At 45.8% G+C, this 27212-nt stretch overlaps 1 protein-coding gene across 1 annotated transcript in view; it reads right to left on the bottom strand.

The window, feature by feature from the left end:
* Window positions 1-4488: 4488 nt before the first annotated feature.
* The window catches only part of THBS4 (thrombospondin 4), a 53852-nt gene continuing 31128 nt past the window's right edge, over window positions 4489-27212 (bottom strand). The window contains exons 6-22 of the mRNA XM_017870916.1: window positions 27053-27104; window positions 26639-26841; window positions 24723-24860; window positions 22155-22223; window positions 19490-19642; window positions 17283-17387; window positions 16942-17049; window positions 16510-16669; window positions 15320-15438; window positions 14392-14444; window positions 10679-10872; window positions 9487-9665; window positions 8760-8808; window positions 8471-8667; window positions 7649-7821; window positions 5239-5378; window positions 4489-4710 (exon numbers count right to left, since the gene is read on the bottom strand). Coding sequence (XP_017726405.1) covers window positions 4649-4710; window positions 5239-5378; window positions 7649-7821; window positions 8471-8667; window positions 8760-8808; window positions 9487-9665; window positions 10679-10872; window positions 14392-14444; window positions 15320-15438; window positions 16510-16669; window positions 16942-17049; window positions 17283-17387; window positions 19490-19642; window positions 22155-22223; window positions 24723-24860; window positions 26639-26841; window positions 27053-27104 — 2154 coding nt within the window. The 3' untranslated portion in view covers window positions 4489-4648. The remainder of the gene's footprint in view (window positions 4711-5238; window positions 5379-7648; window positions 7822-8470; window positions 8668-8759; window positions 8809-9486; window positions 9666-10678; window positions 10873-14391; window positions 14445-15319; window positions 15439-16509; window positions 16670-16941; window positions 17050-17282; window positions 17388-19489; window positions 19643-22154; window positions 22224-24722; window positions 24861-26638; window positions 26842-27052; window positions 27105-27212) is intronic.

The following is a 27212-nucleotide window of genomic DNA, read 5'->3' as shown; positions in this document are numbered from 1 at the left end:
ATGAACCCGGGAGGCGGAGCTTGCAGTGAGCTGAGATCCGGCCACTGCACTCCAGCCCCGGCGACAGAGTGAGACTCCGTCTCAAAAAAAATAAAAAAAAAAAAAGAAAAATCGCAAGTCTAAAATCAAATACTCTCTTTGGGAGGCCAAGGCAGGGGGATCATTTGTGCCCAGGAGTTTGAGACCAGCCTGGGCAACACAGTAAGACCCCATCTTTACAAAAAAAATACAAAAAATTAGGTGGGTATGGTGGCATGTGCCTGTAGTCTTAGCTTCTTGGAAGGCTGAGGTGGGAGGACTACTTGAGCCCAGGAGGTTGAGGCTGCAGTGAGCCGTGACTGCACCACTGCACTGCAGCCTGAGCAACAGTGAGATCCTGTCTCAATAATAATAATAATAATAATAATGATGATGACGATAAACCAGATATTCAACTATAAACAACTCCCAACTAATGATGGTTTGACTTACGATTTTTATCAAAACATAACCCTATTTAAATTGAGGAGTATCTGGACTTAATGATGGATGACTTAAACTTTTGACTTGGCTTTATTGGAGTACTAAATGCACTTTGGACTTAAGATATGTTCAACTTATGGATTTATTAGGACAAAACCCCATTTTAAGGTGAGGAGCATCTGTCTGATTCTAAACTGGAATCACAAGTTCAATTTATTGCATTCTCTAATTTTTTATGCCAAATTCTCGTAGATATTTCAAGTGCGTTGCCACATACTCACACATAATCCCCAACACCACACAAAAATATTAGGGTGATGGGTCCAATTGACTTCAGCATCTCTGTACTTAATTCTAAAGTACTAGAATTATTTCTCTGGAATAAAACACCCTCACCCACTGTGGAAACTATACTGCCCCAGGGAATTTGGGCTGAGTATCAACTATGCTGCCCCAGGAAATTTGGGGTGAGTGTCTGTCACCTGAGGTTGCCTATGACCAAATTGGGTGGGGCTGTAAGATGCGGAGCTGTAGACACTGCAGGGGGTTTCTTCGTGCCACTGAAAGGGTGAGCCACCCTTTACAGTCCCGATGTTACTGGGGACCCCAGGTGTGTATCCCAAGCAGGGGCACCCCACCTCTCACCCCTAGATTCATGCTGTACATTATCTATTTTTCCCACAGCTTCGCTTCTGGACCCAATTATTTTTTGTTGCTTGAGTCTGTTCCCAGTTATCTTCTAGCCTAGGCCATAAAAATGCCTACAAATATTTCAGTAGAAGGTGGCTGGATTAAATATCCTCCTCATTCTCTTTTTTTTTTTTTTTGAGACGGAGTCTCGCTCTGTAGCCCAGGCTGGAGTGCAGTGGCCGGATCTCAGCTCACTGCAAGCTCCGCCTCCCGGGTTTACGCCATTCTCCTGCCTCAGCCTCCGGAGTAGCTGGGACTACAGGCGCCCGCCACCTCGCCCGGCTAGTTTTTTGCATTTAGTAGAGACGGGGTTTCACAGTGTTAGCCAGGATGGTCTCGATCTCCTGACCTCGTGATCCGCCCGTCTCGGCCTCCCAAAGTGCTGGGATTACAGGCTTGAGCCACCGCGCCCGGCCTCCTCATTCTCTTTAACTCTATAGCCTGTCTCCAAAATTAACCTAAGGATAATCACCATAATACTTCTGGAGCCTAGGACTAATAACCTGGATGGGGAGAAGGAAGAGCTTTTTTTTTTTTTTTTTTTTTTTTTTTTTTCTTGGGTGTAGGCAAAAGGGCTTCACCTCCATTTGTGCACCTGCTCCCATGCCCCCAGGCCTCCTCTGGCTGCCCCTAGTGTCCTCATCCTGCCCCCAGAGATCTCCCACACTTCCCATGGGATTCTACTCAGCCATGGTCTTTTCCCTACAGTGACAATGCCTCTTTTCTTTCCCAGTCACGCCTCCCATTCCCCTAGTACTTAAAAAAAAAAAAAAAAAAAAAAAGAGAGAGAGAGAGACAGGATCTTGCTATGTTGCCCATGCTGGACTTGAACTCCTGGGCTCAAGTGATCCTCCCCATTCAGCCTCCCAGGTAGCTAGGACCACAGGCGTGCACCACCATGCCCAACTCCTCAGTCTTCTCAATCTCCATGAGAAGTCAGGAGGTGAATGGGCATTGGAATGAATTCATACTAGTTGGTGAGAGATTGATGGCCACTCAGTCCTAGAGGTGTAAGATTCAAATGAGCCTCTTACTAACCTAATGGAACTGTAATAGGAATTTGAGTCATTGTGCTAAGGTTGAGTATAACAAGTATTCAAGAAGCCCAGGGAGTTACTCGGGGGAGAGCATACCACACCTGCTAACTCACCCTCTGAGTCTCCACTTGGCTTGTTTCTCTCGAGTGCTTCCTGATTTTTACTTTTTTTTTTTTTCCTTCAGACAGGTCTTGTTCTGTCGCCCAGGCTGGAGTGCAGTGGCATGATCTCAGCTCACTGCAACCTCTGCCTCCTGGGTTCAAGAGACTCTTGTGCCTCAGCCCCCTGAGGAGCTGGGATTACAGGCATAAGCCACTGCACCTGGCCTAATTTTTGTATTTTTAGTAGAGATGGGGTTTTACTATGTTGGCCAGGCTGGTCCCAAACTCCTGACCTCAAGTGATCCTCCTGCCTAGGCCTCCCAAAGTGCTGGGATTACAGGTGTGAGCCACAGCACCCCGTCCATTTTCACTTTTCTTACTTCATTTTCTGAAGTAAGAAAATATGCAAGGTATTTTCTGAAAGCCTCACGTTTTCTATATCAGCTTCAAAAAAAAATGAGGGCCAACTAGGAATAGGACAAGGTAGAATAATCACTTGTGTGCTGATAAATGTTTAACTACCAGTTCTCTGGAGCCCTGATTTGTAGTGTTTGCCAGTTTCTGTGTAAATACTCCCACCATGGCCAATTTGAAACTACCAACAGTTTAACTGGCTCACAATATTCCTAAAACTTGAATAATTGGCTCTTATGAGCTGGTAGGAGCTGGCTTCAGCACACTGCTGGATCTACATGCATCTTTGTTTCTTGTTTTGCATAAAAAGTTTTGTCTTCCCAAAAATGAAATAAGCTCCCTAAGGGATGGAATTATGTTCTAGATCGCCTGTGGGCCCATGGTTTCTAAAACAATTATAGACACAAAAAATTTAACCAAGAGAGTCTGTTTCCTGTGGACATACTGTGTTCTTGGGGCTTGCACAGCTGACAGCAGGGAGGCTGCCCCAGGGGTGGGCATGGCGTGGGTTGCCTCCTCCTTCCACCAGCCTCAGGGAGAATATAGGAGCCATAGGACACTCACTCTTGTTGCCCAGGCTGGAGTACAGTGGTACCATCTCGGCTCACTGTAGCCTCTGCCTCCCGGGCTCAAGCAATTCTCCCACCTCAGCCTCCCAAATAGCTGGGACTACAGGCAAGTGGCACCACAACCGGCTAATTTGTGTATTTTTAGTAGAGACAGGTTTCGCCATGTTGGCCAGGCTGGTCTTGAACTCATGGCCTCAGGTGATCTGCCTGCCTTGACCTCCCAAAGTGCTAGGGACCACAGGCAGGCACCACCACACGTGGCCCCATTGGAGTTTTTGATGTAGGAGATCAGATGTCCTGGATTACAAGGCAACACACATCTCCAGGCTGTACATGAGAGGAGGATGTCCAGAAATCCACCAGATCTCATGCATGCACCGTTGTATTTTCTCATTGTTAAAGTCAAGGTAAAACTGTGGTGTTTTTCTTCATAAATGATTTAATATATCTCTAGGAATTCTGGGATAAGAAACTTTATAACCACACAGCAAATTCTTTGAAACTAAATTTCTAGAGAACTTACACAAATTTGCTTGTATCTTTGACTTACAACTGAGATACAAGAAAGGCTAGTGTACAAATTAGGCAAGTTTCTGCCCTGTACATCCAGCTACTGGTACCACAGATAGAGGATATGTTGTGACTTTTTGAGTTGAGGAGGGCTTTTATGATCATATACACTCTACTGTCCTTTCACTTGAGGCATTCATTCATTCGTTCTTCGTTTATTCAGCAAACATTTATTGGCTATATTTCAGGTACTGTGGGGATATTGATTGTAATGACATGATCCTTTATTGTCAATATGCTTATAATCCACTAGGGGGAGCCAAATATATAAATAAGCTTAAGAATGACGTTGAAGGGACCAGAACAGAAGTCTGGAAGGTGTGGGATGGGTGGAGAGCATCAGAAAGAATTGGGCAAATCTGTCCCAGGACTAGGTCAGAAAAACGCCTTCCTAGGGAAGGTGCCCCCCTCGAACACGTGTTTCTCGAGACCCTTTAGCCAAAATAAGGAAGCTGCCGAGATGAGCATGGAACGGTTAGGCCTTTTGTATGGAGCAAACTGGGGGGGACCCCAGATGAGACCTCTGGCCTGGACCTTGTGATTCACGCACAGGTTCATCTTACCAGCTACCGGGTCTGAGAAGAAACCACCACCCTGCAAGTTAACGGGGATCCCTCACACGAGAGCAATGTCTGAGCAACACGGTTTTTAAAAATGATCTCCTTTATTGCCACATTCATATAAAACATTTTTATTTATTTGGGTTGGTAAAAGAAAGCCACAGTGTATATAAAGAAAATTAAAGGAAGTTAAAAAATATATGGTTTTAGTGTTCGGAAAAGCAGTTACGGATTGCTCTCTTGGTTCAATTATCCAAGCGGTCGAAATTCTGGGTTTGAAACTCTTGGAAGTCCTCAGGGATGGTGTCTGCAATAGGAATGCGCACAGGGAGGTTAGCGAGGTTCCTTCCACCCCGGACCCCTACCCGAGGCGCAGGCATCCCGTAGGGGGCGCTGTTAGCCCGCCCAGGAGGCCCCGCAGGCCCTCGCCGCCATTTTCTCCTGCAGGCTGCTTTGCAAACCGTTGGCTTAAAGCCCAGGAATGCTCCTTCCCGGCCCTACAGAAAATCAGCAGGCAGAGTGGGTTTTGCATCTATGATTATGTTTTAACTACATGAAAAAATAAAGGCTTTCTGTAAATTAAATCTGACTGAATTTCTCACTGAACCCCAAACCCTAAACCATGCAGTCAAATTCTGTGGGTCTTAATTTCCACATGCATAAAATAGGATAAATGCGATCTGCTTTTTACTTCTGGTACACAGGGACTATCAGGTTTTAATGACTACGTGGTATGAGCGTTGGGCTTTTGGGGGGAAGTGCGGTATAAAAATAAGGTGGCAATATTTGACTAATTCTAGTAACAACATTGAACAGTAACGAGAATGCACGTTACCATTGCAGCGATACTTGAGGTTGGACCAGATGATGTTTTCTTGAGAGAAGCAGAAAACGCCAAGTCGGCCTCCACGCATTGTGGTGTCTATGGTGACTCCAGAGTCAGCCACCAACTCAGAGCCTTCATAAAATCGTACCCTGCGGACAACACAGCCGGAGGGGTCTCCATGAAATCCAACCCGGGTAAAGTGCCTACTGTGAGGCCCAGGGGCCCCACTTCTTACACACACCTGTGTCTTTACTCTGTTTTAGGCTCCATTTTTCGCTGACCTGGATTATGCTGTAGCTGTTCCACCTTACTTACTAGACTGGAAGTCCCTGAGGGCAGGGACCGTTTGTGTGTCCGTGTGTGTGTGTGTGTGTGTCTGGGGGGGTGTTTCTTCCCAACTTCTGTCTCTTACAAGGCTTAACATGATGTTGGGCACACTATCAAACTTGAGTTAAAAATCAAACCAAACCTGATGTCATAAGTGAGAAAGTTTTGTGTCTTCATTGTCATGTGAGTTGCCTTGTCTATATACCATGCTTGAAGGCTTCTGCTTTCCTTTGGTCTGATTTCTCTCTTTTAGTGGAATCTCAGAGTTATGATTCTCCACAGGATTCAGCTCTCCCTAAGTAGAGTTGCAGGAATCTGTGGGGACACTTTGGGTTGTCACAGGGGCACTGAGTGATGGCAGCCAGGGATGCTGGATGGCGTGCAATGCCCTAGAGAGAACAATCAAAACCTGTCCTGCATTCCATACACTTCTAGAGACACGAGGGTAGGTAAAGAGCAACTATCAGGGCCTAGAACCTGACTCCCTTTCACTTGTGAACATCAAATATATTTTGCACACATTTTAATATAAACTGTATTTTCCAGGGTAAATTGAGAAAACTACTGAATACTTTGTTTGAAAATTAACATTCTAAAATGTTCATTTGAGAAATTGACATTGCTGTCATCAACACCAGTGTAACGTTTAAGTCACTGACACAACAGTCTGTGTTAGAGTGTCACCTGCATAGTGATTCTAGGTATGGGTGCAAGTGTCTATTTCATTTTGTCTTCTGGTGTGGCTGTGCTCAAGTATTTAAATTATTTTGTTATAAGTTATTCTTATTTCTCTATTATATTGTTAGGGCTCAGACTGATTTTCTAGATTATATGTGTAGGTAGGTTGTAATTTCTATGATTCCATTTTGGGATGGAAAAGGGGGCATTTCAAAATATTATAAAAAAGGGGCATTGGGCTTAATAGGGCTGAGAACATGATCATCTTACTGTGAGACAAAAAGAGTACATTTGACATAATGTCACAAAGAGAAACGAAACATGGATTTGCCCTCATGACTTTCTTTTTTCCACGAGGCTGTTTTCCTGCCCTGAGGAGGAGAATGCACTCAGTACTGCTTCCTCAATATACTACATAGGCTAGGATGGGTGTTGAGCTGCAAGTTCAAATGAAGAACACTATCTACATTTCAAAGATACAGCCCTAAGCCTCCTAACTCCCGAGAATACTTAAAAAAAAAAAAAAAGTCCTATAAAGAAACAAGACAGACTACTTTGGCTTACATGACGATTAGTTCGTGCCATGTGTAGTAGATGCCAGGCTTTGTGCTAGGCACTGGGGAGACCAAGATAAAATAGGATACAGCTGGGCATGGTGGCCCATGCCTGTAATCCCAGCACTTTGGGAGGCCGAGGTGTGTGGATCACGATGGCCAACATGATGAAACCCCATCTCTACCAAAAATACAAAAATTAGCTGGGCGTGATGGCGCATGCCTATAATCCCAGCTACTTGGGAGGCTGAGGCAGGAGAATCACTTGAACCAGGAAGGCAGAGGTTGCAGTGAGCCTAGATCATGCCACAGCACTCCCATCTGGCAACAGAGTGAGATTCTGTCTCAAAAAAAAAAGATACAAGTGCTGCTCTCATGCAGTTTGTGATCCAGTAGGGAAGACAGACTGTAAGGGGCATAGTGCAGTCAGGGTGAAACGTGCACTAGTAAGTGATTACACAGGGCCCAGAGGTGCCACAGGGGAGGGTGTGGAAAAGAGACCCTGCCACACCTCTTACCTCATACTGATTGGCATGTCCACCCTCAGGCTTCTCTTCAGAGCATGGCAGAAGGGCACAGCCATCCAAATGCACCAACCCCACAACGCTGGGTCCTCCCCTCAACTCTGCTCCTTCTCTCCCCATCTTGGCCCTTCTGTCCTGTCCGGGTGGTCTGTCTGAGTCTGAGTGCCTTCTCCCCAACTTCTTTTCTAGGTTCCCCACCCTGCAGTCACAAAAGTCCTGGCATGTCCTTGGGGACTATCCTAGGTCAGAACTGCTCAGAGAAGTGAAGGCTCTGGGATGCAGAACAGAGGGTGCTTTGCTTCTAGGGCAAGGTAAGGAGATGGGGCCTTCACCTACCTGATGTAGCCCACCTGGGGCCTGTGCTGTAGGAACCAGCGGTAGGATACCTTGTCCTTCCAGCCCACATTCCTGGAGTCCTTCCACAGCAGCCTGACCTGGTCACTGGTGTCCCCCGTGTGCCACAGGGAGTTCCGGAGATGCTCCCCTGGACCTGTCTTAGACTTCACAGCCTGGATGATGACACAAGCAAGGTTTTAGGACAGGACCCAGGCACCGCCCTTCCCACTTCCTGGATCTGAAGTGATGATCCAGGTTACAGTCATGGTTATCATCCGGCTGCCTTGGATTCGAAACAAAGCATAAACGCTTAAATGTCATATCTATGGAGGTGACCCCAACCTTTTACTACTAAGCCTTGCCCAGTATTCCACTACACATTCCATGTTGTTCCTGCTGCAAATCCACTGCTCCCTACATTTGCCCAATGAGGGCTCCCATCAAACGTCTGGCTACTTAAGTCAGTCTTGTGTCCTAGCAGGAGTGACAGAAGTAGCCCACAAGCCCTCCTGTACAAAGTTGGACCTATCGATGAAACTTATTAGCCAGTTTCCAACACAGTGTGCCTGAAGGTGCACTCTAAACCTTCCCTCTCTCTGACCTCACGTAGGCTGGGATTCCCACCATTAGAGGTTAGAATGTAGCTGGTACACAGGAATGAAGGCAAGGCCCTGCCTGGGTCAGCTGTAGTCTTCCCTGGCTCTAACGTTAGCATAAATGCATCAATTTTTTAGATTAAGTGCCATATAGGAAAACACAATATCTGGAAAAAGATGAAGGGTCCAGAAGAAAGGGCGATGAATGACTTCAAACCACCAATACCTTGAGCTGAATGCCAGGTTCTGCAACCGCGCGGAATGGGGTGGCTTGCCAATATGTCTGCTCTGTCTGCTTCCACATGACCACGTAGAAGCTGGAGCTATCTTGGTAGCCAAAGATAAAGCCCGCATAGTCATCATCTGTCTGGGTATTTACATGGAAGGTCCCTTCGAAGTCAACTCCATTAAAAGCCGTGTACCCTGTAGGGACCAGATAAGATTAGAACAACAGACAAACCACACTAGTAGCTGGAAGAATTCTATGCGAGTGGCAACTGAGGCCCTGGACGTACCCACTGCTAGGCCAGGATCACTGTTCATGGTCTGCACAATCTCCATGCCCTGCAGAGAGAGGTGAGGGAGTTCAGAACAGTCTTGAAGGGGTCAAGTAACCCTGAGGAAGCTGAACACCTCAGGCACCATGAGTGAGTGGCCAGTGATGTCTGACCTCCATATAAAGATTTCATCATCTGAATAGTTGCTCTATTGTGTTATGTGCTCAAAGAAAGCATGTGCTTGTAAAGAAGGTTAAAAAAAGCTCAAAGCTGAATAGAAATAAGTTTGCTGAGACTGTCACTTAAGCTGACTGAACAGGCCTTTAACTGGGGAACATACAACATATACTTCTAATCAATGTGACTTGCTCTGTGACTCTGGAAAATCTACTAAGCCTCTCTGTTCTTGCCTTTCTTGGTTACACAATGAGGAGGATATGCAGAAGGCAGTCTGCTGCAGAGATCAGAAGTGTCAGTTCTAGGGTCAGACTGCCTGGGTCCCAACTGCTACTTACCACAGTGCTACCATCATTAAGATGCTACAATCATGAAAGCTGTAGCAGAAAATTTCATCCTCTGTAAAATGGGCATAATTGAAGTAGTCTGTCATAGGGCTGTTTGAGGAATAAGAGCGATGTGAAGAATGCCTGGCTCATTGTCTGCACCCTCTAAACATGACCTACCACTATCAGAAGGGCTCTGTTGAGAGGCAAGGCTGAGCCGTTGCCGCCCATGTGACACTCACCTGGTTCAGGACCACCCAGTTGGGATCGATCTGGGCATCCCCTTCAGGATCCAGGACCACGGTCTGGTAAGCCCTGAAGTCAGTCAGGGTGACCTCTGCGTTCTCTGGGCAGACATCGATCCGATCGATGACCTGGTCCTGGTCAAAGTCAGACTCACAGATGTCTCCCACTCCGTCGCCTGAGTGGGGTGGAAAAGGACAGGAACTCAATAGCGCTCACACCCACTGCCACTCCTTGGCAGGGAAAGGGGCTACATGAGGAACAGAAGGGCTCAAGCTCCCACAACCAGGGCCATGATTTCCCATCAGTGTTGGGACAGGAGCCCTGGGGTCATGTCTGAGCTGGTCCCAGGTCCCATCCTGGAGTCCTTGTACTGGGTGACCAGGCCAGTCCTCCCAGAGCTTTTTGAAAGATCAGTTTGAACAGTTGCCCTCCACTCTCCCCATAGAAGTTCTTATTACCTACAGTTGGGTTCACCAACTGGTGGATCTTAAGCCTGACCTCACATAAGCAAATGTCTACAGCACTTTCTGGACTGTAATGTATAGAAAACAGGGAAATTATTGTTACCAGAATATCTCTAAGACTAACTTCTGGTGGCCCCTAGACTGAATGTGGCCCCCACGTGTGTGTTGTTCAGCTCAGGTGCTGGCATTTTTGCATGTGCACTGCTGTGGATGGGCACACCCTCTCCAGGTCACCGCAGTCCCCAACACTCCCTGCTGTCTCATGTCTGGCTTGGTGCAGACCTTTTCTTATCTGCCTGGCCCCTGCAGGCATCTGCGTTTGTGAACCTGGCATATACCACTTCTGTGCCATTCTCTTTATCCTGCTCCTTTTCGGGGACTCCCAGTGGAAGGTGGAAGGTGACAGGTAAGATGGTGGAGCAGCTCTCCAAGTCCTTTGGGAACTGAGCCACAGTGTGTGGCTGCTTCCCTGACCTGTGTGATGGCATCCTAGGGTTGTTCAGGAAGATGCAAAGCAGCTCAGTCCTGACTTAGTTGGAGACTGGTGTCTACCAGATATCTGCTGTCCACACAAGCTACAGCTATGCAGAGAGGCCGGGTATGGAGAAGCAGCTGATGGGAGCTGGGGATGTTCTGAGTTGATGCCTGGAGAGAGGCATGCCCCCACAGGCCTGGCTGAAGGGAGCCCAGGGGTGCTGCGCAGCTTTGGGCTGAGCCTGCTTACTGTTGCTATCCTCCTGGGCTGGGTTGGGGACCAGCCGGCAGTTGTCTGGTCCAGGGGGCACCAGGTCTGGGATACCATCATTGTCATCATCATCATCACACTCGTCACCAATTCCATCCTTATCGGTGTCCAGCTGGGCACTGTTAATGACGGTGGGGCAGTTGTCTGTGCTGTCCTGGTGCCCATCTCCATCACTGCGGGAGAAAGGACAGGTGATGTGGCTCACAGTTCAGCCGGGAACAGGAAGGATCCATTCTTAGGAAGGACAGTCTGTGCTTGAGGTTTTTTTTTTTAAACCAGGGATGGCTTTTAAAATCAAACCCACTGGGGTCATTCCCTTAGATAAGGCTGCCCTATGGGCCTCAGAGACAGTTCTTCCCATCCTCAACCTCTTGAAACAAGTGAGTCATTTCCTACTCATGAAGATAAGGGTCTATTTCTATTATTTGTGACCAGATGCTCCTATCAGTCCCTGGGAACTGTTAGATAATATTCAACTCAGAGGACGTATGAGGAGAACAGAGTGACAGGCAGTGGAACCAGACAGCCCAGTGTAAATCCTGGCTCAGGCACTGGCCAGCATGTGACCTCAGGCATGATACCTGACCTCTCTATGGCTCAGTGTCCTCATCTGTAAAATGAAAATAGTACCTACGTCATAGGGTTGTTGTGAAGATTAAATGATGAAAATCAGGATTTTGCATATTAAATTTCAATATATGAAAAAGTACTGACTCTTAGGAAGTCCTACAGTGTTTTCTGGATATTACTCTTCACAATCCCTGGCTAGTGGATCCCATGAGGATTCAGACCTGAACACCATGGGGAGAAGGGCTAAGTGAACAGGGCCACGCCTTCCTGAGGGGAGCATGTAGGCCAGCCTCAGTGCTGGTCTCAAGGACTTCTCAGAACTCTCCTTCTCTGTCCACCTGACTTTCTGGGCTGAGAGGTCACCTGAAACTGAGTCTGCCCTGCCTCCAAGAGGTGTCCTGGAGTCTGAGACCGCTCATGGTTACTCTGGAAAAGAGTTAGGAGTCCTTTAGCCCTGGTCCACCTGCGGCCTATCCTGGGCCAGGAGCTACCCCTGCACCCTCTTGGAGAGGGAAGCCAGGGACCAGACCACGCTCTATGGCCACACTTTCCAGATGGTATAGGGGGACAGAAAGAGTCCAGCAAAAGTGAAGCCAGCCTGGACAAGCAGAAGATGATGTGGCTCAAACAGCAGAATCCCTATGCATGCAGCAGGCCTGCTTTATAAAACACAAGACTGAGCTATTTCCATTAGCAGCCGTTCTGTAGAGCCCTGAACGTTTTTATGTAAAAACAAGCAGTTCCTGTCTCTTCTCCAAGGTTCAACTTTGTGGGAATTAAAGCATAGCAGAATGAGTCATTTGTTTTGGGCAAATATCTAGAGGCTGGTGGGATAGGATATTTTAGAAATTAATGTAGATAGTAGTCAGAGTGCAAGATGACCTGCACCAGGGAACATTCTTGATGCACATTATTTAGGGCAGTTGTCGGGATACAGTCCCACCTTCCCTGTGGAAGAAGAGAGGGACATCTGACGTCAGGCTCTGTTGCTGACGTGCCTTTTCTTGTACTGTGATACCAATAATAACATGGCCCCTGCTTTCTGCATGTCACCCTTGGGCCAGCACTGTGCCGGGAGCTTTATCTACATTATCTTGAATTTTCACCATAACCTGTGCGATGCATTTATTATCTCCTCTTTGCAGGTGAAGAAGTTGCGATGCCAAGAGACTGGGAAATATGTTTAAGTTCACTTAGCTAGCACAGTCGGGCCTCTGTATCTGCGGTTCCATATCCGCAGATTCAACCAACTAAGGATTGAAAAGATGTGAAAAAGAACAATAAAAAATGACATAAAATAATACAAACAAGAAACCATTGCAGTATAATAACTATTTACCTAGCATTTACACTGTATTAGGTAATCTAGAGAGGATTTTTAAGGCATATGGGAGGACAGGTATAGGTTATATGCAGATACTACATCATTTTATATAAGGGACTTGAGTATTTGAGGATTTTGGTATCCTGGGGGCAGAGGGATGTCCTGGGACCAATACCCTGGGATACTGAGGGATGACTATTTGTACTTTGCAGCAAGGACACAGAGCATAATGAAAAAGATGCACACTTTGGGAGGCTGAGGCAGGTGGATCACTCGAGGCCAGGAGTTCAAGACCAGCCTGGCCAACATGATGAAACCCTGTCTCTACTAAAAATACAGAAATTAGCCAGGCATGGTGGTACACACCTGTAATCCCAGTTACTCGGGAGGCTGAGGCATGAGAATTGCTTGAACCCAGGAGGTGGAGGTTGCAGTGAGCTGAGATCATGCCAGCCTGGGTGACAGAGCAAGACTCCATCTCCAGAAAAAAGAGAGACGTGGCTTCATAGGAGTTGTCCTTGAGTAAGATTTGGGTCAAGAACTGGTTTCTGCAGGGCAACCTCTGATCCACGTTATCAGGAGAGAAATTACCTCTTTTTTTGCTTTGTCTTTCAGAATCCTTTCACTCTCATCCTTGTCCTAGCTGCCTTTGTAAGAATTCCCTAAGGAGATGAAAGGGTTTAGAACCTTGGTTTGCAGGTGCCTCTAGGGCTGAGTGGTACACGTCTGTTTTTGGTGATGTTCTTCCAGTATCTGATCAGTTGATCCAGCCTTGAGTCTTAATGTAGGACTCCATCGTGTTGAGCTAGGAAGGTTGACAAAACTCACTTCCACAGAACAGTTCCAGTTAAGTAAGGGGAATGGAATTTTAAAAATTTCAAGGAAATTTCCAGAAAATAATAGCAATCCCTCAGCAAACTGACAGCCTTCTATTTTGGGATGATGGTGAAGTTTTCCTGAGCTGAAAGATTATAAAAATAAAAGAGCGGCCGGGCGCGGTGGCTCAAGCCTGTAATCCCAGCACTTTGGGAGGCCGAGACGGGCGGATCATGAGGTCAGGAGATGGAGACCATCCTGGCTAACACAGTGAAACCCCGTCTCTACTAAAAAATACAAAAAACTAGCTGGGCGAGGTGGCGGGCGCCTATAGTCCCAGCTACTCGGGAGGCTGGGGCAGGAGAATGGCGAAAGCCCAGGAGGCGGAGCTTGCAGTGAGCTGAGATCCGGCCACTGCACTCCAGCCTGGGCGACAGAGCCAGACTCTGTCTCAAAAAATAAAAAATAAATAAATAAATAAAAGAGCTAATATCTATTGAGTGCTATGTATGTAACAGAAACCATAATAAGCACTTTCCATGGATCAACTCAATCTTCACGATGGTCCTATTAGCTAGATCTACTGTCATCCTCACTTTACAGATGAGAAAATTGAGGCACAGAAGTATTAGGTAATAAGTATTAGTATAAGGTTAGCTGGCATGTAAGAGAAGGAGCTGAGATTTATATCTAGCTGTCTTATTCCAGAGCCCATCTGTGCAGCATGATGCTATATTACCTCTCCTGAAATAGATCTTACTTGCTGGAGTGCCTAGTAACCTATTCTGACACCATTATCCCCTATACAGAACTTTCAGGGAGAATTTTCATGGTAATCCTGACCAAAGGCAGGGCTATTATCCCACCAGCAGTTCAGTCAACCCAGAGAGATCCCAAGGAATGGAGCGGCAGGAAGTTCTGAAATTTAAAACCCTCTCCGGATGTTGCATCTGGCTCTCTGCAGTTGGGAGACATGCCGTACCTGTCCTGATTGGTGTCACAGGAGTCCCCAACCAGATCATTATCCACATCAGACTGCAAAGAGAACAGCACATGTTATTTATTCCTGGGCCTGCATATACAGAATGTTCCAGAGAAGTCAGACCTCACTCATCATTGGATTTGGGGAATTATTTCTCTGGAACTGGGGTGGTGCAAAACTGCAAAAGGACAACACCATATTGGTGTAGGCACAATGCTGAATTTTCAAAAAAGCCTTCTAAAATACCAAGCTACATGGATGGGCTGCCCACACACCAGATGAGCTGATTGGAAAGGGGCGCTGGGGCAGCATGGTGGCAGGTGGAGGCATGGAACTCCGGCATGGGTCAGAGGGAGCCAGCCATAGGCACGGGGAGAAGACAAGTTGATTTTGCTTTGCTTCTGCAATTTGAAATTTGGCCAAAATCGTGAGTGAGTCACAGAGGGCAACCATGACTCCCCTGTCTCAGGGCTTTAAAAATAAATGACACATCATACCCAATTATCCAGACAGGAAGGAGGAGTGAGAAGGGAGATGCAACACATCACTGGCTGAACTTAATCTGAAATGTCCATACATAGGCTGTGTAGGGGTTTCAGGACTAAAGGGACACAAGGCTCCCAATGGTTAATTTCCATGTTCCATTTTCCCTTCTGCAGGAAAAATACTTGTACTGAGCATCATGAAGCTTGTGTTACTAACCTCACAGGCAATCGACAGCCTGGGAGATAGTCCCTAGGGCTTCCGATCTTGTGTGGTGTTCATCCCACCATCTTCAGGCCCACGGTGTGTCATTTCTCCACCCCTGCTTTGTTAGGTAAGTGGCAACAGCTAAGAGGCTCTGCTGTTTTTCTAGACACCCATCTTAAATGAGTCTTTGCATAGAGGAATTCAGCCTGGAGTTTGAATTCCCCAGTATCCTACTAACCTGGTTAGGGTTGCTGATATCAGGACAACTGTCACAGGCATCCCCCACACCATCACCGTCCTTGTCCCGTTGGTCACGATTGGGAAATCTTGGGCAGTTGTCCAGAATGTTTTTTATTCCTGTGAGAAAGAAATGCTACCTTGAGTCAGGGGGATGTCACTGACTTCTAGGTGCTGGAGAGATCAGGCACATGATGAGTTGCTTCTGCCTGGGCCAGTGTCACATAGGGACTAGCCTTTTCAGCAGTTATCCAGAGGTAGCTTCAAAGGATGGATTCTGGGAGACTTAAAAATGAACAGCTCTCAGAGGTATTTGTCGACTGAATTCTAATTTGTCCAAGATGTCAAGGGCTATGATAGCAACCAGAGGAGGGGATCATGATGGCTGTATGGGCTGACCCTGGAGAGGGAGGATCTCATGGGTATCTGAGCTATGACTGAGACCCTACGGCTCTAGGCAGTGTTGTGCTGGAGCTGGGTCCTTTGTGTCCCTCTTTCTTTTCAGTTTTGTGTTTGATGATGTCACATTGGTAGCTTGAAATCAGCAATGAGGACAGTATGGAGTTACCTCATGGAAACTGGCAAATGCTACCAACCAGGGCTTTCTGTGGTTTGTTTACCAGCACACCACTGGAAATGGGTCATCAGTTAGGCTTGCAGAAGGTGAGGTCATGTTTTAGGGGGGGTGTGCATGTTCTGGAGCGGGGTGTGTGTGTGTGTGTGTGTTGGGGCAGGTGGTATTTTGAAAAGATTTTTCCTTCAAGGGCCCACAGTGTGATGTGTAGCCTGTGATGTGTAATCTGTGACCCTGCTCAATGCCTTCTCATTCAGTTCTCCACTTCTGGGTCTCTCACATGTAGAAGGTCTAGTGGCGAGTGAGGAGAGGTAGAAATGGGAAGGGAGATGCCCACAAAGACACACCCTGACAAGACACTGCTTGAAGGGGTCCTACAAAGTTTCTGGCAATGATACAGAGTCCTGGAAACATCCAGAGCCATTAAGTAGTGGAGTGGGCTGTGGAGTCTCCTTCCACAGACACAAGTCCACCTTGGGCCCTCCAGATGCAGGCCACAGTGAGCCACCCACAGCTGGAAGGCCCTGAATCAGTCATTCTATTCCTACTCTGGAGAGAGAACAATGGAACAAGGTCAATTGAATCCCAGATAAAAGACAAAAGCACGACAAATCTACCATCTCCATCCATGTCATCATCACAGGCATCTCCTCTTCCATCCCCATCCGTGTCTTTCTGGTCATTATTTAAGACACTCAGGCAGTTATCACAGGCGTCCCCAAAGATATCTTTATCACTGTTCCTTTGGTCCACATTGTGAATCAGGACACAGTTATCCTAAAAAGATGAAAGGATAGAACATCACTCAGACTTCTACTAAATCCACTTTCCCCCATTGTTAGGAAGAGTCAGAACTCTGGTGGCCCAAATTTGTCAGTTTTATATTTCAAACATTTGTGAATCTTATGGAGTAAAAAGCTGCAGTGCCGTGGAATGCAGGCATGGAAACTAACATTTGGGATGATTCATATACATAGTTGACTTCACAGGCTTTCTCCCATCATCCCTGGTACATGGCAATTCACAGGCCCTCCCAGCAAAGCAGGTACCTGCTCATTCAGGATTCCGTCTCCGTCAGCATCCTCGTCACAAGCGTCCCCAATGCCATCTCTGTCTGCATCTTCTTGGCCAGAATTTGGCACATACTTGCAGTTGTCCTTAAGGGGAAAACGCAGTTCTGAATGACATCCTACATTTGTGTTAAGCCAGTAACTGTTTCTGACCTCAAGACACTGTGGCTTTATTGTTGGTGGCTGTTTCACTTCATCTGAGATACAGCTACTTTACAAGTGCAATTTTAAATTAGATCCATAGAACCTCTCCCCATAGAAGATGTGACTTTGGAAAGCCACAGTGCATGTGTGCCTGCTGTCACCCCAACACCCCTTACCTTCTTACAGTTCCTGGCAGAGCATGGCAGTTCTTCATCAGGGTAACTGTCGATGTCCACATCCTTTCCACAGACATAGCCATCGCCAGCCCAACCGACTCCACACTGTAAAGGGAAAGCCCATCAGAGGCCTGGGAAGCTGAGCCTGGCAGGGAGCTGGTGGCTGACAAGGGCCTCTCTGCTCCTTTGCTCATTCCCAGGGGGAGGGCCCAGAGTCACTCAGCCTTGTTGAGTGGGGCTTAGAAACTATTTAATTGCACTTGAGTAGTGTGATGGTTCACTGTTCAAAAGATGTAAAGGGAGACGTAGAGAGAAAACTCTCCCTCCCACTCCCGCTTCCGCTTCCAGGAACAGGCAGAGCAGCAGAAGGGAGACAGGAAGAGGGGACCCAGAAGGTCACAGGAAACTGGAAATGCAGAGAGAGAGAAAGCTGACCTGGGATCGAAGATAAAGGAGGGAGGAGGGAGAGAGTCTGAGGAGCAGAGTCTGGGCCAATGGAAATCAGACTTATGTGAGCACAGGTTAAATTTCCTGGCCTCACTACCCAAAATAAGGAGCTTTCAGACCAGTGACTTCCTCAGCCGCAGCCTGCCTATTCTCAATCATCTGTGCTCTCCCTCTGCAACCAGGATTCAGGAGGCAGGACTCCAGAGAGACCCTACCGGGCTCCTGGTTCCTGCTCACTTGCCCCAGCAGGGCCTTTGGAAGGCCTGGAAGGTTGATCCATGAGGTTGGTCCTTGACTCACTTTAATGAGGAAAAAATGTCCTCTAGGAACAAATACATTTTTAATGAGCCATTTTCTGGCAGATTCAATTATTTTAGTAGTCACACCAAGTTTATTAATCCTTTACCATCTGTCGTTGTGCCTTATTACAAATTCAAAAACATATTAAGAGCCCCATCACCCACCATCCCAGGGGAGTTGTCAATTTGTTCACAGTAAATGGGGATTTCAACAGAGATATACACTTGCTTCTCAATGACTGCTTTTTGGTAATAAACAAGCCCAACCATGAGGAATTCAGGAACTTGCTGGGGTTATTCCCTCTCTGATACAGCACATTCCTCCATCTGACCTTGTTACAGAATATCTGTATTGCCACGGAGGGCTGACTTTATTATATTTGTTTATTTAACTAATTTTTGACTCTGATTTTTCCTATTTGAAAAGTGATAGGCTCATTGTGGAAAACTGTGCATGCATCAAGACAAAGAAGCATAACTTTGAGACAAAGAAGATGGAAAAGGGCTCTAAGGATCCATCTTGCTGCTCAGGGCTGATCACTGTGGACCGGTGAATTCAGAGTCTGACAGGCCACCTGCCAAAGGCCTGGTACCCCAGGAAGTGCAGAGGAGGGGGGCAGCTGAAGTCTGCTGATTTTTCAGTGCCTAGGATCCCCAGGACTCTGGATCCTTGGATTTGGGAATGGATGGCCAGAGCGCACCCTCTCCTTCACATAGGGCCCACTACAAGCTCAGCATGAGACCCATGTCAGGCCCTGCTGTGACTGCTCTACTCTCTTCCCAGTCTCCCCTCCCCAGATCAGCTCCAGGGCTGGATAATGCACAGGAGGTGTGACCATTCATGGAGCTGTCCCTGATTGGAGTGGAGGTAGACATAGAGCATGGCACCATCTGGCCCCTGCCAGTCACCTGCAGGAGACGGGAGGTTTCTCCCCGAGGGCCTAGACAGCCCCCACATCTCCACAGCGGCCCACCCCCAACAGGAGTGTCCAGGCAGACACTGTGGAAGTCGTAAGGATGAGGACAGTTAGAGATGACAGCAGGTATGTTGTCATTATACAGGCAAGTAGACGGGGCAGAAGAAGGAAAGGGGAGAAGAATGTTCCTGCACCTCCCTGCTGCTGGCTTCTGGGCCTTTCCACAGAAGGTGCTTGGGAGCTGGGGCTTCACTGGAGGCTCTGGCATTCAGGTGCCCAAGTAGACAGTGTTGCCCCATAGCCAAGAGGGAGAGAAAAGGCAGCTGATGGTTAGATGGATGTCAGGCTGCTCCCCAAAAACTCAGTGGACCCTGTTCCTATTACACTCCATGTTCATTTTGATTGCAATGCTTTCATTTTGAAGTACTTTTACCCCGAAGCACGTAGAAACTGGAGAGAGGTGATGTTAAAATGGAGGAGGAAAATGATAGAGGAAGTCAGAAATGAAGAGGAAAATGATAGAGGAAGTCAAAAAACAACTTACCACACACGTCACATCCCCCTGCCTCTCTTCAATGCACTGGGCATTCACACTGCAAGGGTTCAGCTCTGGGTTTCTGCAGTTTCTTTCCATTTTGCATCCTCTTATCTGATCACCAGTATACCCTGACTTACAAGGCCCACAGCGGTAAGATCCCTGCAGGGAACAAAGATCAGGTGATGAGCTGAAAGCTGTGAGCAAAGGTACAGTTTGAGCAAAGGTATGGTTATTGTGTCTATTTTCACAGATACTCATTGCTGGCAGGATTCAGGCATCAGACCCATGCCTGCCTCTCTGCTTACATGTAAGATCATGTGAATGTTGGTGAAAACACCATCAGACTAGAGGCTGTGTCCAGCCACTCAGACAAACACGGAATAGAAGTGAGGGAAGAGGGCTGCACGGTGAAGCAGTGACACTGAGTTGCCCGTGCCACCGTGGAGGGCATAAGGGGAGGGGCCAAAAGTTCCAGTGAAGTCCTGGGAGGTAGTGTGAGAAGCTTACTCTGGGGACAGGGAGACCATCTGCTTAAGAAGCAAGTTAATTTTTCTTCTTGCTGTTCCTCTGGCTCTTTTCAGTGGAATGACAAAGGAATGGGTGCACAGAGAAATGCTGGTGGCCTGCATTGAGAATTTCTGATGAGGCAGGCTGAGAAACTGACAAATGAGCTGTCAGCTCCACTGCAGTGACACTTCAGGGGCCAGGTTTTTTTTTAGCTTTTATAGATATAATATATACATAATATATATAATCACACTGCACACAATATATGTAATATATATTTTATAATATATAAAAATCAAAATTAAAATTTTCATCGTTGAGGTATAATTGACAACACTGAATATATTGAAAGTGTGCAGTGTGATGATGTGATAGACATATACATTGTGAAATCATTACCGGTCAGTTAAGTAACATATCCATCAACTCACATAGTTGCCCTCCCCTTTTTTCTTTTTCAGTGAGAACACCTAAGATCTGCTCTCTTAGCAGATTTCATATATATGACATAGTATTATTAACTAAGTCACCATGCTGTATATTAGATCCTCAGAACTTTTTCATCTTGTGCAGTTTTATTGACATAAAATTTACAGATCGTAAAAGACATCCATTTGAAGTATGCAGTTTAATGATTTAAGTCACTCACAACCTCTTAATTGCCACATCCAAAGCACGCTTTCCAGCGACCTGTCTCAGTCTCTCAGTCTCCCTGGTGATGCTGTCCACTTGCTCCTTTTTCTGGCTTCTGCTCTTTTTCCTTGGCCTAGTCCTTCATTTTTGGGGTTTCCTGGAGTTCTATTTACTGTCTACTTTCCTTCTCTCTAGGTGGCTCAGTTATTACCTTTACACCAAGATCTCGCAAATCTATTTGCAGACTACTTTGTCGTGGTGAAAGCTGAGAAGCAATAAATCCCCATCGATTCCTAAGCAATATAGCATTGTGGAGAAGAACTCGGGCTCTGTAGCCAACCTGGAAGTCTTCTAAGATGTGTGACCTTAGTATAAATACGTAACATTCCTTTATTTTCTTTTTGGAGACGGGGTCTCCCTCTGTCACCCAGACTGGAGTGCAGTGCCGATCACAGCTCACTGTAACCTCAAACTACTCTTGGACCAAAATGATCCTTCAGCTTCAGCCTCCTGAGGAGTTGGGACTATAGGAATGCTCCACCACACCTGGACTTAATGATGTAATATTTCTGTGCCTCAGTTTCTTCAATTGTAAAATGTGGATAATAATACCCATTTATGAGGTTGTTGTGAGGATTAAAATAAGTGACTCGATAAATGTCAAGTGCTTTTACTTACAAGGAAACAAGGAACCTAGAGGTTGGATAACTTTCAAATAGTCATACACGTAATCAGTAGTTCTTTTCTTGATAGTCTATTCTGGTACATCTTTCATCTTGGACATAGTTTGATAGGAACTTTCAGAAATAAAACCCATATCTGAATACTTAAGTTATAGCCATCCCTAAGTGCTAAGCACTTTAATTTAATACAGTGAAAAGTTTTTAAAATTTTTTTTCTGAGACTGAGTCTGTTTTTTTTCTTTTTGAGACTCTGTCACCCAGGCTGGAGTGCAGTGGCGCGATCTCGGCTCACTGCAAGCTCCACCTCCCAGGTTCACGCCATTCTCCTGCCTCAGCCTCCCGAGTAGCTGGGACTACAGGCGCCTGCCACCAGGCCTGGCTAATTTTTTTTTGTATTTTTAGTAGAGAGAGGGTTTCACTGTGTTAGCCAGGTTAGTCTCGAACTCCTGACCTCGTGATTGAAAAGTTTTATGAAAATAAAGAATGACATTTGGGGATTGTATAGTCACCAGTAAAATACTGAACTATTAACATCAACTACCAAGCTCTTTGCAATTTTAAAATACAGGAGTAATAATTTATTCAATAAATAGTTATCTAATAGCCTAATATTGCAACTTTGGTAGAAAATAAAGGACAAACTTGGCACTTATAAAAGTATTCTTACATAAAAATTACTTACACAATTACTCAAACACTTTATTAGCATAAACTTTTGCCCTTATTCTGCCAATCAAATACATTATGCCCACATGTTCTAGGTGTGTTTGGAAGCTATGGTCTATAAACATACACTTGTTTTAATAACCAGTTCTGCTTTGATAACAACAGCTGTGAGAAATACTTACCAAAGTATTAATGCAGATCGAGTTGGGAACGCATGCTCCATTTCGACACTCATCAATGTCAGTGCAGACCTAGTGCAGAAAAGTTCAAAGAAAGTTTAGCGAGACATGCTGCTTAAATAGAAATGCAAATAAATCTCCTTTGTTTTGCTATCTTTGTGTGAAGTGAAGATGCAGAATTTCAGGTAGAATAGTAATCTGAGGGTTATTTGTGCCATCTCCCTGCATTTGTACCAGTTTGTACTTAACCTAATTGCAAATGAGAATTGCTTTCATGGCATTGAAAGTTATTCAGAAAAGACAACTTGTGTAATTCATCTGTTCTACCAACTTGTTAGGTTAGGAAAGTTTTTTTTTATCTTGCTTGGGACTCAGTGTAGTTCTCCTATCTGAAGATTCTTAGCTTTTTTCAATTCTGGAACATTCTCAGTTTCCCCCAACTGCTTTCTAGTCTTTCTTTGGAACTACAGTTGGATGAATATTGGACTTCCTCGTTAATATCTTCTTTTGACTCCTAACCTCTTGTTATATGCTTCATATCTTTATTTCTCTGTGCTGTGTTCTAGATGATTTCTTTAAATTCACCTCCTAGCCTATGAATTCCCTGCGAAGCTGTGTCTAATCTGTTTTGCCCATCTATTTAGTTAAGGTCAATGATTTCCACTGATAAAAGTTTTATTTGGCTCTTTTTCAAACTTGTCTGTTTTTCTCACATTGTCCTACACTTTTGTTGTTGTTGTTGAGACAGGGTCTTGCTCTGTTGCTCAGGCTGGAGTGCAGTGGCACGATCACAGCTCACTGCAGCCTCGACCTCCCAGGCTCAGGTGATCCTCCCACCTCAACCTCCCAAGGTAGCTGGGACCACAGGCATGCACCACCACACCCAGCTAATTTTTTTGTGTGTATTTTTTTGTAGCGATGGGATTTTGCCATGTTGTTCAGATGGGACATTGCCCTGTTCTTTAAGTATGGTATTTATTTCTTTACCTTTTTATATTTACTTTATATTTATCATGTTTCCTCGTGGTAGTTTATAAACTGCCATTTTTGTTTATGAGCATATCTTCAGTAGCCCAGATTTTGCCTGTGGGCATTCCACTGGCCCTGAATTTTGGCGTGTCTTTACAGAGTGGTGTGTCTTTGACTTGAGACAGGGCCCTGGGGATTTTACCTTTTCATGGCTGGTTATGACTTTAATTTTCTGGCTTGTGTTTCTGCATTATATGTATAACACAGATTTGGAACTCGTAACTGTATGTGTTCCACACTGTATGTGTGCCACATTTGTTGTGGGCAATTTTCATTTTTGTCAAGCATGTCTTCAAGCTGAAGTCAAGCTTCTTTATTGTTTCTTAGGGCTAGTCAAGTTTTCCTGTCTCCTTGTAATGGATAGGGTGGTTCTTTGAGGGTCCTGGACTTATGCAGGGGTGTTAGGCCTTTCCAAAGTTCCCAGACTACATTGCTGCATCCACTCCACACAGGTGGTAAAAGCCAGGTCCCCGTTCCTAGGACCTGGACCTGGCTCCCACCTCCCAGGATCTGCTGTGGCATCAGTTCTTAGTCACAGTTCCGGCTTTGAGTTTTCTCTCTGTTTCTGGACACTACGTCATTTCCTTTTATTTCTTTTGACTTTGGAATGCAGTAACATTTGCTGTTAAATTTTAGCAAGGTGGCTCCCTTCCACTTCAGTTCTGTCTGCCATGTTACTGGAAGTCTATTGAGAAGCGTTCCTTACTACCTTACACCAAGTACCTTGTATTTTGTTTTGTCTATTTCCTTGGTTTGTTCTTAGAGATTCTGTCTTTAGAGGACTCTAACAGCTTCTTGTCATTCCTACATGTCTAGCTTGTCTACCTTTTCTAGTCTAAAAAATCATGCCCTCTAGAACCCTTTGATAGGCAGCTAGGAAATAATAAACCCCTGCCCTTCTTCAAAGCTAATAATTTCCCTAAGGTAGTAAAATATATTTATAGACCAACCATTTTAAGGGCTAAAACATCAAAAAGAATTTCACAGTCAGTCAGTTAAATAATGACCAGGATATAGTAGAACATTTGGAAATAAATGGAGACTGTCAAGAAGTACTCAAGTGCTTTATGGCAATTTAGAGCTTACATAAGAAAAAGGGGAGGTTGCCTTGGGGGATTATTTCTACTCTTAAAATCCCCTCATCTCTGAAACAGCTTCGGATTGGCAACAATGACTCTATAAAAGTGACCTAATTTTTCAAAGCTTTTGTTTCCCTGGTTCTCAACTTATTCTGCAGGACAAAATGTTCAACGGCCATCAACAAAATAAGCCGGAAATTATGCCAATAGCCATATTACCCCTTTTACTGTTTTTCCAGTAATACTCTATTATCCCATCTTAAAAGCTTCCTCCCTTCTAGGTTTTATAAATGTAAATACTTAGAAATGGTTGAAAAACTTCCTAATTTGCTCATTTTGCACCATGACATTCCACATGGCCTTGGCTGCTCAAGGAGGTAAAGGGTTACACCAAAGAGGTGGGAACCAACCACAGTTGTTCTGTTAAGATGAGAAATGAATAGAAACCATGACTTCAGCCTACCTGCTTGTTTGACTTGGCAAAACTGATCCCAACACCCTGCACCATGGGCCCTGTGAAGCCCACTGGGCAGGCGTCACATCTGAAGCCAGGAGACAAATTCACGCAGCGCACGCCTGGGTAGCAGGGATGGTATTTGCACTGAAGACAAAAAAGTCCAAAGTCTTTAGCCACACCGAGAAAACACTCCAACTTTTCTTCATCTATTTGCACATACTTGTTTAGTCATTTAACTATCTTTTGGTGCAAAAAATAATAAAAGGAAATAAAGGCTTCCAACTCCAGTTACCCACTGAATCTCTGACTGCACAATCTAACGTTGCTTTTTAGTGGGCTCTGCTGTATTGTAGAATAATGGCAACATCCATGTTGAAATGGTCCTTGATATTAACCAGCCTACCTCTCAATGTAATAAGCTCCCTGATATTCTGACACCGAATTTGCAAATCTCTGTGAAAGCACTACGTCTCTGGACCACTTAGCTGGCTATTAAGATGACTCCAAAAGCATCAGCAAACCAACTACTCAGTCAGAAAGACCTCAAGAAGGCAAAGCCAGGGCCGGTGCCTCTTCAGTACCACATAATCCCTCAGGGCCTGTGCCTGCCTCCATGTCCTGTCAAGTCCATGCTATTCCAAGGCTCTAAGAAGCTTGGAGATTGGTTCTTTTTTTTTTTTTAAATCCACTTCAACTAATGTAAAAAACATGACCACTTCCTGCCCTTTCAGAAAGAGGAAAATTCCAGCTCACAGATAAAAACCAGATGCACTTCAGTGAAATGTGTGCAGATGTTTCTCCAATTGAGGGATTACTAGAGACCATCTTAATTGCTTACTACCAGGGAAGGTAATCAGCTGAGTGTTACTAACGTTACCAAGGGCCTGCAGGAGCCCCAGGGAGCCAGTGTGCCTAAGTTCCCTACCTGTGTCTCTCCCCTGTGCTTCTCCTTTCAGCCTTCCTCTGGCTGGGTGGGAAGAGAAAGGCACATTGAAGGCACATTTTGGTGGCAGCCTTGCTACCTGCTATGAACACTACTTTGCGACTGGACTGGTGATTGCCTAACCATGTTTTTTGTTTGTTTTGAGACAGGGTCGTGCCCAGGCTGGAATGCAGTGGTGCCATCATGGCTCACTGCAGCCTCAACCTCCTGCCTCAGGCAATCCTCCTACTTCATCTTCCAGAGTAGCTGGGACCACAGGCACATGCTACCATGCCCAGGTAATGATCATATTTTTTGTAGAGGTAGGGTTTTGTCTTGTTGCCCAGGCTGGTCTTAAACTCCTGAGCTCATGTGGTCCTCCCGCCTTGGTCTCACAAAGTGTTGAGATTGCAGGTTTAAGCCACTGGGCCTGGCCTGCCAAACCACGGTGTTGAAACAGTCTCTTCTAGGGCTCTGCCAGCCAGTCAAACAGCTGGATGTGCCTCCTCTGGGGCCCTCCCTGGGCACGTTTAGTTACTAATAGGTTACAGGGCCTCCCCCTCGTTGGTGTGACATTCCCCTCTGCTCCTTTATTTTAGGAAGCCTGAAGAAATCCATGGTGACTCCTGAAATATACCCTTACAAAAATCCTCCCCTTCCACATTTGCAAAAGTGGGGGAAAAACAAAATTGTAGCACAGACTGCTTAAGAGAAATAACCAATGCAAATGTCAGCGTGTAAAGCAGAAACCTCAGCACTGTAGCCAATGGACCAGTAGAAGAGTTGGAAACGCAGAGGAAAAATGACAAATGCAGCCATAACCTTGGGTCATGTCTCCTTCCGCCATCCCTGTGTCTCAGGGTCTCCAAGCAAGTAGTTTTGATGGAGCCTGGAGGACAGCTCAAGTCAGCCCTTAATCATCAGCCTGGCTTCTTTTTCCAAAAGCTGCAGGGTGAGGAAGATACTTAGGGATTCCCTCCTGGTCTAAGTGAACTTTTACCTCATCAACATCAATACAGGTGATCCCGTTTCCTGTGTAGCCCTCGGGGCAGGGCCCACACTGGAAGCCATCTCTGCTGTCGGTACATTGGACACCTCGGAAACATGGGTTGGAGTCACACCGACGAGGTGGGCGTGTTGGCGGTGCAGGGGGTGCTGGGGGTACCACTGTGCTTGGGGTTGGAGACTGAAACTTGAGAGGACCTAGAGGAAAACAATCATCCACAGGCTTATTCACCGCCAGGAACATATACAGAAGACAAAACAAAATTTAGTTTCCTATTGAACTTTTCCTCCCTCCCCTCCAACTATGTGGTAGACCTTCAGAAACTGCGGTTAACGCAGACTCACCGCAAGCCCTTCATCAGCCTGCATCATCCGACTCAGGCGAGCCCATTACTAGGAAAGCACTTACCGCAAGCCTGGCATTCAGCTATGGTGTTTCGCAAAAATGATGTTTCCTTAACCTTTAAAAATGAGAAGGGGAAAAGGATTGAAAAGGAGTGCCTGATATCATCCAGGAATGAAAGAATCCATGTGGAGCTATCTATGTAACACTTTTTTTTTTTTTTTTT

Source organism: Rhinopithecus bieti, unplaced genomic scaffold (assembly GCF_001698545.2).
Source record: "Rhinopithecus bieti isolate Rb0 unplaced genomic scaffold, ASM169854v2 scaffold_5216, whole genome shotgun sequence".
Taxonomy (NCBI): domain Eukaryota; kingdom Metazoa; phylum Chordata; class Mammalia; order Primates; family Cercopithecidae; genus Rhinopithecus; species Rhinopithecus bieti.
Note: the sequence above shows the minus strand (reverse complement) of the source record. Positions and strands in the feature narration are given on the sequence as shown.